A 15,223-nucleotide genomic window follows, 5' to 3' on the forward strand; every position below is an offset into this window, starting at 1 on the left:
GTTAATGCCTGTGCTCACACATGTGTATGTGGATGCATGTTCATGTGTACACCAAAGGGTCTCTTAGTGCCCTGGTGCTTGACAGCCAGGCTAGGCCAGCTGACTGGTGAACCCCAGAGATCCACCCATTTTTGCCTCTCGAGCCCTAAATTACAAATGCATACCACCATGCCTAGTTCTTTTACGGGGTTCTGGGGATCAAACTCAGGCCCTTCTGCACGCAAGGCAAACACTGCATTAAGTCACCTCTCCCGCTCCCAAGTGACATAACAATGCATTGTCAACCAGGCTGCGGTGAGGTTAAACCCAGAGCTTGTGTTTGAGGCTGTAAGTGCCAGTGGGCACCACAGACAGCAGTTCAGGAGTGGGCGCCCTGTGGGCTCCAGAGCCGGTACTTCTGAAAGAGCTTGGCATGTGAGCTGGTATATATGGAAGCCTTCTGGTTCAGATCTCTTGAGATCCAGTTTAGGCCTTGCCATTTCTCAGGTATGAACCAGGTTCAGTTTCTTAACCTCCTTTCTCCCCATCAGAGGGTGGCAAGTCGCTGTCTGGTCTGCAGATTTACAGTCTCAGGCTGTGACAGAACACTTGGCAAAAGCTACTTAAGGAAGGAAGGATTGATTTAGGCTCATAGTTTGAAAGGATACAGTCCCTCACGGTGGGGAAGGCATGGCTGTGGGCAGCCCCATGGCTTTTGGAGGTTGAAGCGTCTGCTTCTCGTATGGCACTGCCCAGGGAACAGAGGTGGCTCAGGTCAGAACCGAAGCCAAGTTACAACGGTCCAGCCCTGCTGCTACAGCCTTACATATTCCAGCCAGGGTCTGCTAGGTAGGCGCCCTGTCCAAAAGGATCCACCACCCCTCGAAACAGCTGGGGCCCAACTGTTAAAATCCCAGAGTTCCTGGGGGGGGGGGCACATTCCACATACAAGCTGCAGCAGGGTTCAATGCTGTGAGGGCTGAGGTAACATTGTGACTGGCCTAGCAAACGTCCTCAGTATGAAGGGGCCTTGTTTGGGCCTGTCTGCAATAGCAGCGACCTAGAGACCATTTAAAGAAAAACACAAAAAACGCCAGTCCTGTTTGCCAGACTGGAAGAGAGAGTGATAGAATAAAAAAACACATTGTGGAACAAAGCCAAGGAAGAGCCCTGGGGTCTCTGAACCCAGGAGTTCCAAAGGCCCATCAGAGGCTGCACAGGGTATGGAGGCCAAGGAGGTGAGAGGAGATGGCCCGACCTCCTGGAGATGAGAGACACTGGCACAATCGGGAGGGGCAGAGTCGGGTTCACAGCCAGGAAGAAGGGCCCCTGGGATGAATTCTCAGGCCAGTGGTCGGTGGCCCACCTGGTCTCCCCGACCTGAGCAGGAAGGAGTAGTGCCAGCCTTGTCTGGCTGGGAGAGAACATTCTTACCTCCCAGGGAGCCCTCCACGCACCCCACCATCTCTCCCCCTGCGTTTTCATCTCCTCATCTCCTCCCCCGCACCTCCTGTGATTTCTCCCTTCTAGCACCTCAGCTGGTGTGAGCTACAGGCTGTCGGGTGAAGCGACACCACCAGCTTCCCCAGCCCTGTCACAGTCCCAAAGACTGAGGCTGCGGTCCACGTACATGCGGTCCGGGAACAGAAGAGAACACAAAGTTTACCTGTGGCTATTTCAAAAAAAAAAAAAAAAAAAAAAAAAAAAGCTGCTCACGTGCCCAGCTCCAGCCTTGGTGTGGACAGCCCTTCCCAGAGACAGGCATGTATTCAACATGTAGCAGGGACATGCCCAGCAACTTCTCACCCGTACATGTGCACCAAGATCTGGGGGGCCAACTCCTCATCGCTGAGCCTCCCCCACCGCCAGGGTGCTCTCTGGAGATGTGTTGTGTCGCTGCTGTGACTGTTCCAGACAGCGCAGGGGAGGCTGTGGGGGCGGCTGGCACACCAGGCTTAGGCAGCTAGGGCCTGCCAGATTCTTCTGCCTTTTCGGGAAGCCCACGCAGGCGCTTCCGCTGGCCTTCAGGGACAGCTTTCCTGTTAGAATGGTGGCAGCCATTGTACTTTTGCCTCCAAAGAGGAAACTGCAAAGCCAGACATGTGTTTGTGTCCACTGAGCAGGACAAGAGGCCATGACTTGTCCTTTAAGCCGACTAGAGCTCCACAGCACAGTTTGGGCCGCATTTACTTGGTTTTGGAGGGCGCTATGCGTTATCTCCAGGCCGGCTCTGAATCGCTCCTTGTGTGTTGGGAACTTGCACTGATCTTCAGCGAAGGGAGGCTGTTGCCCTCGTGGTAGGGTTGCGAGCTAAGTAAGATGTACTCATTCAATACCACACAACTTTGTAAGGAGACACTTCATATCAGATATCGGTCTGTGTGCTCAATACAATTGTCCAACAGATGGCGCCAGAGTGTCTTCAGGAAGGGATTCTTACTTGCGCTAAGTGCCTGCCTGGATGGGCTTATGGTAACCCTACTAAAAGGGCAGAGTCAGGTTTTTTTTCCACGTTGGTCACTCTTCTTATCCAATTCGACCTTCCCCACTCTTTCTGTCTCTGCTCTTCCTGGCCTCTGAGCCAGGCCAGGGATGAAAGGCGCGGTGTGTGTAAGGTGGGGGTGCACTGGTGCTGCCGTTATATCTCATACTGTATTTCCAGGCTTAGCTTCCACTGCATCCTGCGTGGTGAACAGGGAGAGCTGGCTCCAGACTATCACCAACCCAGGGCCGTGCTCCTCCCATGCAGAGAAGGGACTTCCCAGTCTCCATAACCCTGGGCTTCTCAGCCATCCATTAAAATGCCTGTTACCCAGCAGGCACAGCTCACTTTGTGGCTGGACATATTCACTCTCATCTGAGGACTGGAGTACCCGAACACACACATAGAGACCAGGGAACAGTTGAGGGTGGGTGGCGCACGCGTTCAATCCCAGCACTTGGGAGGCAGAGGCAGGTGGATCTCTGTGAGTTTGAGGCCAGCCTGGTCTACAAAGTGAGGACCAGGACAGCTGGGGTTGTTTATACAGAGGAAACATGTCTCAAAAGGGAAGGGGGAGAAAGCCAAACTTAGCTGTCATCTGTTTTGTGTGGGCAAAGAATGATTGACGCATGTATAAATGAATGAAGCCAAAGGAAGAACAATACTCATGCTGCACAAAATTCTGAGATTCCAATGAAGTATCCAAAAAAAAAAAAAACCCTTTACTGGGACACTGTTGTGCCCGTTTTGTTCATGTAGTATGGTCTATAGCTGCTTAACTTGTAAAGGGCTTCATTGAGGTACAGTGTACACCTGACAACTTAGTGCAGTTCGAGGGAAAGGTATATAGCTGCATAACCACTACCACCTGCAAACTGTTTCCGTCATCCAGAAAGTTCTTCAGGTTCTTTTACGGCCATCTCTCCTCCCCTACCTCTGGTCTAATGCATATGGTTGAGTTTGTGCCAGGGTCGAGTCATTATATCAGAGATGAAATGACCTACAAACGCCTAAAATACATCCAAACGGGCACTTTCTAGAGAAGCCGACTGACCTCACATAAGGCAGGGGAAGCCTCTGTGTGTCTTGGGAAGAACCTTGAGTCCAAAAGCAAGAGATGCATGGTTCACAGCTGAGCGTCCTGCGTGGGTCACCCCACCCTCTGAAGCTCTGGTTTCCTTGTCTATAAATGACAATAGCAACTGTGCCTGCCATACCTGTATCACATGACCGACTTCAAAGCTGTGCAAGAGCTTTGTCCTTCCTGCAAAGAAAGGTCTGCAGGAATGCTTAGTGTCACTCGCCCAAGAAAGCGGGTCACCGTTGCCGTCGTGGATGAGATGTGACCTTTGCCCTGGGAATCCTCTCTCAGCCCTTTCTTCATAGCATCTGTCTCCCTGCTTTGCCACCTCCTGCTGGCCTTTGGGAAGGGTCTCCCTAAGCCTTCTGCACATTGCCTCTTCCTTCTGGGTGGCTTAAGGTTGCCAGGTTGCCAGCCTCAAAATGCGGTCCCACATCCAAAGCTGGGGACATTTTGTCATCTTACCAACAAGCCCATCTTACGGCGAGTTCTACATACAAAAATAACTTAAGAAAAGAAGGGCTTACTGGCTCCGGCGACAGGGGCTTTCAGCCCATCATGGTGGAGAGGGCATTGAGGAGCGGTTCAATGCGCTAGAAGCTCCTCACACAGCGGCTGACTGGAAAGCAGAGGGCTTGGGTTAGAACCAGAAGCAGATACTTATTGCTCTGAAGGCCTGTCCCCAGAAAGCACATCTGCAACCTAGGGGCCACGTGTTCCCAAGGTTTCATACATAACCTCCCCAAACAGCTCTACCAGCTGGGGCCAAGTATCCAGAATATGAACCAGTAGGGGACACTTCATATTCACATGTAACGTCACGTGTGGTCACCTCTGCCTGTGGAGAAAGGCTCCGTGCACTGCCCTGTTTGCTTTTGCTTAGACTTGCTTTATCACTATCATACCGAGTAACCAGTTAGGGTTGCACTGGGGGCACTGTGCCCTTGGGCCTTGTTTTGGAAGCTGGCAACCTGGAGTTCTCAGCGAGTTCTGAGGAAGAGGTAATATGTAAAAGGGGGAGGTGACAAGCTCCTAATAATTGTCATCACCCACATATGGGGACTTTGAAAATTATGTCATAGTAAGGTGAACCCTTTTATCCCCATGGCTGCTCTCATCCTTTCCTTGGGGTAATTTGATTAGCAGTCAGCTAACATCACCCAGGAAACCACCTAGAGATTCTTTACCCCTTCTTGACATAGCTCTAGAGGCCACAAGAGAGTCCACCCCTTCCTCCCACAGTGTCTGCCTAATTTCCTGATCCCTGGACTCTTGAGCCCTGGCCCTGGCCTGCTTCTGCTAGCTTCATTCTGGCTTGGTATCTAGTCTCTCCGGGCTTGGGCACAGTGTTTCTGAAGCTCTCTTTCGGCTCCTGCATCCCAGGCTTTCCTTGTGTCTGCCACGTCATTGCAATAGAGATCAGATGGTCTACTACTTCTAAAACATGTCCTACCAGGTATTTCTCAACAAGATTTTCCTATGGTTCCCTTGATCTCTCAGCTTCCCTCCCCCATCAGTGCCAGGGAGGCCTGGCTTCCCCAGAATCTTTCACCAGTGGCATTCCTGCTACAGTGTCTCTGACAGACTGTGTGGTCCATAGTAATTGCTTAGGTATCTCTAGGGATGGGGGACTCACCCAAAGGGCACCCCATTACTTCGTGGCTATTTTATTTCTATTCAGAAATCTTTAAGAGTTAAAATTGCCCTCATTATAACCCAGCCCGGTGATGTCAAATCTGTGTTCTGGAATAATTCAGAACATACCCACTAGAGATGTTTCCTTACCTCTCTTACCCCTGCTCCACAATGCCTGGGTCCCTGTAAAATTCCACTGCTTCTCCTTACTGCCAGGTGCTTGGAAACAGCCTACAGAGGCTCCCTGGAATGCCACCTTGGCACCACCAGCTGCAGTGGCCTGACATTTTACCACCACTAAGAGGGGTCTTTCTTGCCTCTGTGTGCACGGACCCCTTAAGTGGTGCTGGAAAAGGTCGCATGGTGGTTTGAATGAGATGCCCCCATAGACTCAGGCACTTGAATACTTTGCCCCCAGTTGGTGGAGCTCTCTGGGGATGCTTAGAGTGTGTGGATTTGTTGGAGTTATGAGTTACGTCACCGAAGGCAGGCTTTGAGAATTTAAAGATCTGTGTCATTTTGAGGTTGCTCTCTCTGCTGCCTGCTTGTGGTTTGAGATGTGAATTCTCAGCTGTTTCTGCCACTTGCTGCCATGCTTCCCTGACTTGATGGACACTTACCCCTCCAGAACCATAAGCCTACGTAAGTTCTCCTTCTGTAAGCTGCCTTGGTCATGGGTTTAGTCACAGCCATAGAAAAGTAACAGGTTGTGGATTCAATCAACGACTTCTGTGGGACTTCAAGTTTTAGGAAACTGAATTCGGTTTGCATTCCAACACATTACCCCTAGGCCAGCAGTGCACTAGGGGATGAGGAAGGGAGAGAAGAAAGGAGGAAAGGAGGACAGAAGTCTTAAATATATCCCTTTTCTAAGTGTCAGAGGAGATGAAAGACTGACTTTCAGGCAACAGCAGACAGGGCGAGGCAGTCAGTCGCAAAACTCAACGTCATCACACAGATGCCAGCAGAGTCGGAGGAGACAGAGGGCAGACCCCTTTGGAGCCTGGAGTAGGAGGGCAGGGAGGGTCTAGGGAGGAAGGGAGTCAAAGGACCTTGCCTAGAATAACTAGTTTTTAATCAGTTTAGTGAATTGGGCTTGACATATCTGATAGGAAGGATTCCTTGTACATGCAAACTAGAAAACCACATTGTTGTAGGAGGCCGCTAGTTAGCTCCCAGCTGCTTAGGCCCGAAATAATCACACAGAAACCATATTATTTGCAATACTGTTTGGCCCATGAGCTCTAGTTTCTTACTGGCTAGCTCTTACATCTTAATTTAACCCATTTTTTATTAATTTGTGTATCACTACGAGGCTTACTGGCTAAAGTTCTGTCCAGCTCATGGCTTCTCTCTGACTCTGCCTTCTTTCTCCCAGCACTCAGCTCAGTTTTCCCTGCCTAGCTCTACTCTGCCCTATCAACAGGCCAAGGCAGTTTCTTTATTCACCAATGGTATTCACAGCATACAGAGGGGAATCCCACATCACCACATAGGAAGGAAAATGGAAGACAGAATTGCCTCAGTCCTCAATACTGGGTAGGGGTGATATGATGGTGAGTGTTGTTTAGGGTGGCCCTTGGGACTTCGTTAGATGAAAACAAAAAAGTCTCTCTTACCTATGACTGAAGTATTACATAGAGCTTAGTGAGGACCTTTTGGAGCCAGTGTTGAGTGTCTTCTTTCTTGCCCCATAATTGACAGTAACAATAATAACAGAAATGATGAGAATTCATTATCATCTGAACATCCGTGGGAAGGACGGATGGCTCAGTAGCTATGTATGTATCTATAACTTTCTCTTCTCAGGTTCCTAATGAGGCAAGATTTTCTCTGTCCTTGTTCCCAGGAAACAAGTATGAAATCAAGGTGTACACTGGCGACGTGATGAGTGCGGGGACAGACGCCGATGTCTTTATCAATATCTTTGGAGAGTATGGAGACACAGGTAATGGTCTGAATCATTTCCTCACAAGTCATGCCCAGTACTGCTTCCTAGAGCAGTTTGTGGTTTATAATCCCGGCTGAGGAAGGCAGCTTTAGCCCCTCCCCTTTGGTCCTTCTGTTGAGTGTCTCTCTTGTGCTGTGATCTGCCATGGTTTGTCCTGAATAGTAGGGTGTCTATGAGGTCAAATGTATATATGTGTCATAGGTTTTCTTTCTTTTTTTCATTGTTTTTATTGAGCTATACTCTTTCTCCCATAGAAGGGGAGAGAGGAGGAAGGAAGTGGTGTGATAGATTTTCAAATCCCCCCCCCCCTCTCTGTGTGTGTGTGTGTGTGTGTGTGTGTGTGTGTGGTGTGATATTCAAAATAAGTTATGCCTGGGTTTGGATGGATTGAAATTGAATAAGCTCAAATTTCCCATCTTCAGGAATTTATTCTCACTTAATTTCTCTATTGCTATAAGCTCTGTGCTTCTGTGGGTTGCAGTGGGGCATAGTCTAATTTAGTGTAGTCAGGTAGGATGGCCCAGAGTGGGGGAAGGAATGGAAGAATGCCTGGTGACGCAGAACTGCACACAGACACAGCTGCAGGTTCTGGGAAGAAGTTCAGGTCACAGGCTGAGACCGGCGGTTTGCTCTCCCTTCTGCCAACTTAGTAGAATAACACAGGAGCCAGAAAAGCTACAGAGATGTGTGAATTTGGGGTAGAATACATCAAAGGATTCATATGGATTGCTGAACTTACAAGGAAAAAGACCACTGCAGGTGCCAGGCATGAAGGAGAAACTCAACACCTGAGTATTAGCTATGGATTGATACCGTGGCTCTGAGAAGGAGGAGGGGTCACAGTCATCAATCTAGAAGACAGGATTTTGTGCTCATTGGGGGTCAGAAAAGAAGGTGAAGGTCCTGAATGAGGCAAGAGATTTGGAATTAGGACCACACATGAAGTCAGGGGCCCCTGAGTCACAGGAAGAGGTTCAGTGAGAAGGCAGAGCGATGGCTCACTGGCACAGTCACTGCGTCCCTGTCGGAACTCAAAACTGAAAACAAAACAAAACAACACTGAGAACCTGTGCTGCACAGAGACTTGAGGTCCGACTGTCACGCTAGACGTGTGGTTTCAGAACTCTTCTCTTCCCACACAGAGTATTTGGTTTAAAACGGGTATGATGGCACACGGCTTTGATTCCAGCACTCAGGAGGAAGAGGCAGGCTGATCTCTGTGAATTCTAGGTCAATTTTCTCTACATAGTGAGCTCCAGGTTAGCTGGGGCTGCATAATGAGACCCCGTCTCAAAACAACAACAGCAAAACCAAATTAGAATACTTGATTCATAGCAAGTAAATCTCCATTAGCGTTCTGCAAAAACCTTTCTAAAACTACATGAGATTCCCACAGAGGAAGCGTTGGAGCAAATTTGTTTTCCAAAACAGTAAGACTCTTAAGTACACAAATCCACCACGATGAAGCCTCAAACCGCACAGCAACCAGAATGAAATCCCCAGGGGTTTCGGATAATGGAGTGATGTGGGCTAGCCTATAACTTAAGGTATTTTAAAACTATTAACCGCATGAAAGAAAGAACTGAGGAAGGTACAGCACCATCAAAGACAACACATTAGGAAAAATAAACAAAACCACAGGAAATGAAAACATGGTTCGTAAAGATAAGCATCTTTGCAGGTGAGTTAAACAGTGCGATTACAGATGCTGAGGAGAGACTTAGTGAACTGTAAGTATATGAGCAAAACCCTCAGATGGAGGCAGGGAAGGAGCCATGAGAGCAGGGGAGGGAAGGAGGCCTGATGGAGGTTGAGCAGGCGTTCTAGAAACAGAGAATACGGGGCACAGGCGAGAGGAGATTTTCAAAGAGCTAATGGCCGAAGGTTTTTTAAAGCTCCAACAGATCTGAGTCGTCAGTTTAAAATGGGTAAATGACTCATTGAATAAAATCTATGATGGAATCTACATCACCGTGTAAAAAGAAACGATCTTAGAGGAAGTAGATTTGGCAGGTCACTTTCTATAAAAAATACCGCGTAGACGGATGGAAAATTTACAGTCGACAACAGGGGTTATAAATTCATATAATCACAGCTTCAGGATTCTCAGCAAGGATGTATGTCAGCCAGTAATTCCATACCAGAGAAGCTATCATTCCAGGCGAGGGGAAGATTAACTGTTCATTCTAGCAAAGAGAAATGGGACGTATGTGCTTTACACTCAGGCTTAAACAGCCGCTGGTAGGTACTGTTGGACGTGGTGACTCATAACTGTAAATTCCAGCACTCGGGAGACTGACGCAATGGAAACCGGTGTTTGAGGTTAGCCTGGGCTACATACTGAGTTCAAGACCAGCCTCGCTTATACGTGAAGGAAGACCTCCGTCTCTCTTTCATACACACACAAGTGAACAAAATATTGATAGCCATGTAACAAACCTAAGTAAGCATAAAATGTAACATATTTTATATATTTATATACCATAAAAGATAACAGTGACTTAACACAAGGGACAAGAGGAGTGTCTTTCTACCCAAAACATTTAAGATTGATATTTGAGAAGGAAATTGGACAAAGCATTATGAAGATTTTGTCCATTACCCATCTCCCCATCCCCAGAGAAGGTTAAACTGTGAATTGTAGACTTCATTAAGCTAAGTCTGAATATTAAAATTATAACCGTGAACACCAAAAGTTGGAATGCATAATCTATAAGTGAAAAGAATGAATAAAAGAGAAGAAAGATCCAAACTCTCAGTGGATCAAAGCGAAACAATGAGAAAACATGACTGGCAGCAGATGTAGGTTTATTGGTCATCACAGGAGAATCTGGGAAGAATAGACAGTCTTGCTGGGCACGCTTATAACCCCAGCACTTTGGAGAAGGTACAGGAGAGCGGGAGTCTGAGGTCAAGCTGAGCTATTAACATGATTCCCTTTCAAAAAAAGATATTCTCATATTATATAAAAATAAAGAAAAATCCAGCATAAATATATGAGAGGAGAAATTTGGGGATGAATCAGGCAACATGAAGTATTCTGCATAAATCTTGGGTCTGTGCCCTGTGAATGTCACCATATGTCCTAGCCTGGACCTTCAACTCAGCATCCTATAAGGTTTGATTGTCTCAAAGACTTGTAGAAGCCAATTTTAACCAATAAAGAATGAGAGTCTCAATTAAAAATTACCCAGGACTCTAGACCCACAAATTGTTTATATAAGTTAAGAAAATAGTTAAGAAATAGTTACTATCCATCCTCAATAAATAATTTTAAAGAAAAAGAGGTCATTCATCTAGTTCGTTTTATCAATTTTTTTGTTTTTTGTTTTTGTTTTTTTTTTGGTTTTTCGAGACAGGGTTTCCCTGTAGTTTCTAGAGCCTGTCTGGAACTAGCTCTTGTAGACCAGGCTGGCCTCGAACTCAGAGATCTGCCTGCCTCTGCCTCCCGAGTGCTGGGATTAAAGGCGTGCACCACCACCACCCGGCCCATTTTATCAATTTTGATGACAATATCAGGCAGGTAAAATTAAAAGAGAAATCAATAGTTTATATTCATTTATGAAAGAACCCCCCCCAATTCTAAATAAAATATTAGCACACTAAATTTGTAAATAAACATATGGATAAGAAGTCAACAGTAATTTAACATTAGGCAACCTATTCATTGATTTTCTTATAGCAGATATTTAAAAAGAAAAATAGAATTATCTTAGATATATTTGAGTTAATTATTATTTGTATTCATCACAATACTAGAAGGCCTAAAGCAAGAGGTAGAAAAAAGACATGAAGAAGAAATAAAGCTTGGTCTTTACCAGTGTGCAGAGGAAGGGCACAAAGCTTTGCAATGATTAAGTCAGAAACAACTCAGATGTCTGCCGGGAGAGGAGAGCAGAATGGCTCTTTTGTCACACGGCTCTGGTAGGGTGGTTAATGAACAAACTGTCACCAGCCCTGGGTCGTCCACGGGGCACTCACAGCAGCCTGCTGGTGACTGAGAAAATGAGATCCCACGAAGACCTGCGGTGCTGACAGCAAAGGAACAGCGGCAATCCTAGCCGTGGTGGCATTGCCACGGTGCCCGCTGTGTTCCTGGGCTGCCGGTGTGTGAGAACACAGCAGATCTCACTCACATGCCCGGTGACGCAGACACTCTTGTCAGCTTCACTGTGCAGATGAAGGACTCACGGTGGTGGGATGTGTACCCTGCCCTTATTCATGCAGAAATCAGAAATGGCCACATGTGGTCCGTGTCTCTTAGAGATGCGTCTAGATGCTGATGATTCGGGGGTGGTACACACCAAGATGGGGGGAGTAGGAGGGAGAGATGAGCAGGGAAGCCTCACACCTGTCTACTGGGTTTGCTTCTTTTTTTAAAAATAGTGAAAGGTCTAGGTGTTGGAGAGTTGGCTCAGGGCTTCAGAGCACTTGCGGCTCTTGCAGAGGACCTGAATTCTGTTCCCCGCACCCACATAGCTGCTTACAATCCTCCGTAACTCCAGTTCCATGGGCTCTAGCACCCTCTGTGGCTCCCTTGAGCACCAGCCACACACATAGTGGACTTACATACACGCAGGCCAAAACACTCATGCACATAAAATAAAAACAAATAAATCTTTTGGAAAGAAGGGGGGGGGTAAATAAACATCTGGAGCAAACTAGACAAAAGTTAGCAATTGCTACACTCTCGCATCTGGGTGGTGAGTGCCCGAATACTGGAGATTATTTTCTATATTTCTGGATGCCAAAATGTAAATTTAGAAACAAGAGACCATGGAAAGATTTAAGCAAAAAGCTGGCACTTTGGTGGAATGAGAAAGCCTAACTTGTGTGCTCGTGGTCACCAGAATGTGACAACAGAGAACGGTAAAGCAAAGAAACAGCTTAGAACGGGCTGTTAAGCTCTGTGTTCATTGCCCACACGACTTCAGACACATGGTGTCTGCTGAGAGTCGCTGGCGTGGTGTCCAGCACAGGGGCGAGCAAATGCAGCCAGAAGCTCAGCAGCAGCAGCAGCCGCCTCCGCTGCCCCTATGCCTATGCTCACTGCTCTAGTTTAGAACAAGCAATGGGACCTCAAGTCTTAGGACAGGGGTGCAGTTTGGTTCACAAGGGCAAAGGCGGCAATGAGAAACCCAGTTATGAGACCCAGGCACCCGTCACACAGGGGGCAAACTGGCTTTGCCAGAAGCCGGAAGGATGTTAGGAACCGTTAGATCGCAGTAGGGAGCCGCCCTTGACTTTGTAAGAGCTCTTTCAGTGGGTGGACCATTAAGGCCTCCAGTTCTTCTTTCTTCTCTTCTGTTCCCCATCTCTCCCCCCCCCCCCCGCCACCCCTCCCAGGTAACTTTCCTGTCTCTGTGCACTCAGGAGAGCGTAGGCTGGAAAATGAAAAGGACAACTTCGAAAAGGGAGCTGAAGACAAGTTCATGCTGGACGCCCCGGATCTGGGGCAGCTGATGAAGATCAATGTGGGCCACAACAACAAGGGGGGGTCTGCAGGCTGGTTCCTGTCCAAGGTAGGTCCAGCTGCTGGCCCACAGTCCCTGAGGCATGGGAGGGGAACGCCTGGCTTTCAGAGGCCCGAAACTGAGCCTAGCTTTCCATACTCTAGATTTGCTGACTCTGCTCTGTTGTTTAAGTTCACTGGCCGTCCATGCTGCCCTCCTAGAGGCCTCCAAGACTGGCCTTGTTAAAGCTTCTATAGCCCACGGGAGGCCTTACCCTTTCTCAGGAGTGGATGTGGGCACGGATAGGAAGGAGGTGGGAGGGAACGGGAGGAGAGGAGGGAGGGGAAACTGTGGTTGGTATAAAAAATAAATAAAAAGTTTAAAAAATTCTAGAATCCTAGTTCTCTCATCTTCTCCAGCCTTGCACGAAGCTCCTGACCCTCCTAATTGCTCCGTGTGCGTGTGCGTGCGTGTGTGTGTGTGTGCATGTGTTGTTTCCCTCATCTGTACAGAGCAGAACCCTGCTCCATCGGGCTATATAACAATGATGGAAGTTACTCCAGGACTAAGTGAAAGCATTTGTCACAGAAGATACCGTATTGACCTAAACATGCTGGCTTCAAGGCCACGCCACTCACTCAGGTATCCTGAACCTGCCTGGGAGGAAGTGAGGGCTGTGTGGCCCAGGGTCATCTGAGGCATCTCTGGCCCATCTAGAAAGGATAAACAAGAAATTGCCCCTGTTTGGTCATTTCCCCCTTTCCTCTCCATTTTAGGGGGTGTTTTAATCCTTTTTAGCCTTCACATTGGGAAGTTTTGCCTGGTAAGGCGTGTCTCTGCACCACAGAATACAGTTGACTTCACCATGAATAGGCCCCTTCTCTGTACTTAGTCTCCCCTGCAAGGACTCATCAGCCTGGTTCCCTCTTGCCTCTCAGAAGATCTGCTTTCCTTATGGGCTTGTTGGTAGGTGGGAAATATTCCTTCCAGATAATGGCTCTTGCTTTTAACATGTGTGTGTGGGCACATGCATGTGCACACGTGTGAGCACACACACACCCATCCCCAAACAAACCAGCCAACCCCTATGCTATATGCTTTCACTGTTCATCATAGAGTACATCTGTCTTTCCTGTCTTACTTTATAGCGGGGTCCAAAAGGCACATTTTGGAAAGTACTTCCAGCCCTTCAGTATGCTCTAGAAGACAAGATGTTACTAACCCAGCTTGTGGTTGTTTTGCTGGGGAGGTTTCATTTATGGCCACTGGCAGCTGTTGTTTTCTGATGTGGCCGCCAGGCCCTAGGATTCCTTGGGCCTGGTTTCAGTCCTCAGTTTCCCCCTTGCATAGACTCTGCTTCTCAACAATAAGGTCGGAAGCCCAACCTTCAGCCGGGAGGAAGCCAAAATCTCATGTGTCAGTTTTCAAATCCCCGCCTCCAGTTCTTTCATCCCAGCTCCCCGAGCAAACCCCCATACACTTCTTGCTTCAATTTTCTAAAATGCCTCCAAGCAGTGGAGGATTAGTGGCTGGGATTCAAGGAGGGGTGGCTGTCAATCATCCCTGGATGGCTGTATGTGGATTTCCTAGTAGCAGCTGTGCTCTGTGAGCCACTCTCCTTGAGGCGTGAGGAGACTCAAGAGCATCTTAGCGTATACTCTAATGACCAGGTGTGCCCTCAAGGACACTTAAGATCATTCTTTCCTCTTTTCTCCTTCTCAGATTATCATTGAAGATTTTGGGAACAAAAGGAAATATGATTTCCCCCTTAACCGCTGGCTGGCACTGGATGAAGATGATGGCAAAATCCAAAGAGACATCTTAGTGGGCGGAGCTGAGACCACAGGTAGGCTGGAGAGAGGCGAGGCCCTGGCTGGACGTCCTGTCTTTGCCAGAGTCGGTGTCAGAGTCACGTCTGTGGGCTGATGACTGTGGTCGGTCAGGTGGGAGCCAGCTGGCTTTGAAGATAGCATCTTTGCTGGCCCAGAAAATGGTCTGGTTTTTTGGGTTGCAGCCGAGGCTGTTGCTATGAGAAAAGACAGGGTAATTGCCCTAGGCATTACTAGCTATGGGTAGAGGGAACTAAAAGAGGAAGAAAGAAGGGGAATTTAGACCCTCATACATTTTCTATAATCCTTAGAGCCACCTACAGCGTAGGCATTGTCTTGTTCCCAACTCACGGATGAGAAAACTGAGGAATATCGAAGTTAATGAAGCTGTCCATGGTCACATAGCTGGTTGAAGACAGACTCAGTCTGCCTCCTGAAGTCCTCTTACCTCCATAAATTCCACAGGCCGCCTCCATCCCTCAGCCCATCTGACTTGATCCTTGGGGTTCTAGAAAACTTGTGTGTGCTTTACACACCTGAGAAATTGCTCCTCTGCTGAAGTCCATCCCTCCCTTTGACTGGAGACACAGCCAGGGTTGTGGAATGTAACACGTAGATCACAACACAAATTGGCTCCAGGTGGCCCATCTGGAGGCTCTTCAACGCTGTTCCCGCCACTTTGCAGCCCTTCCGTCTCCCCCGGCTGCACCCCTGCCCATGACTCACCCTAACACCCATACCTTCTCTTCCTGACATCTTCATCTGCGTGTCTGTCCCCTCTCCTCCCCCTGCCACGGTTGCTGTCACTCTTTC

General features: G+C 48.0%; 1 protein-coding gene across 3 annotated transcripts in view; it reads left to right on the forward strand.

Moving 5' to 3' along the window:
* The window catches only part of Loxhd1 (lipoxygenase homology PLAT domains 1), a 153,128-nt gene that overhangs the window by 36,933 nt on the left and 100,972 nt on the right, over window positions 1-15,223 (forward strand). For all 3 annotated transcript variants that reach the window (XM_038331143.1, XM_038331144.1, XM_038331145.1), the window contains exons 5-7: window positions 7,027-7,125; window positions 12,502-12,650; window positions 14,304-14,427. In XM_038331143.1, the coding sequence (XP_038187071.1) occupies window positions 7,027-7,125; window positions 12,502-12,650; window positions 14,304-14,427 (372 nt within the window). The remainder of the gene's footprint in view (window positions 1-7,026; window positions 7,126-12,501; window positions 12,651-14,303; window positions 14,428-15,223) is intronic.

This window comes from Arvicola amphibius, chromosome 5 (genome assembly GCF_903992535.2).
Source record: "Arvicola amphibius chromosome 5, mArvAmp1.2, whole genome shotgun sequence".
NCBI lineage: Eukaryota > Metazoa > Chordata > Mammalia > Rodentia > Cricetidae > Arvicola > Arvicola amphibius.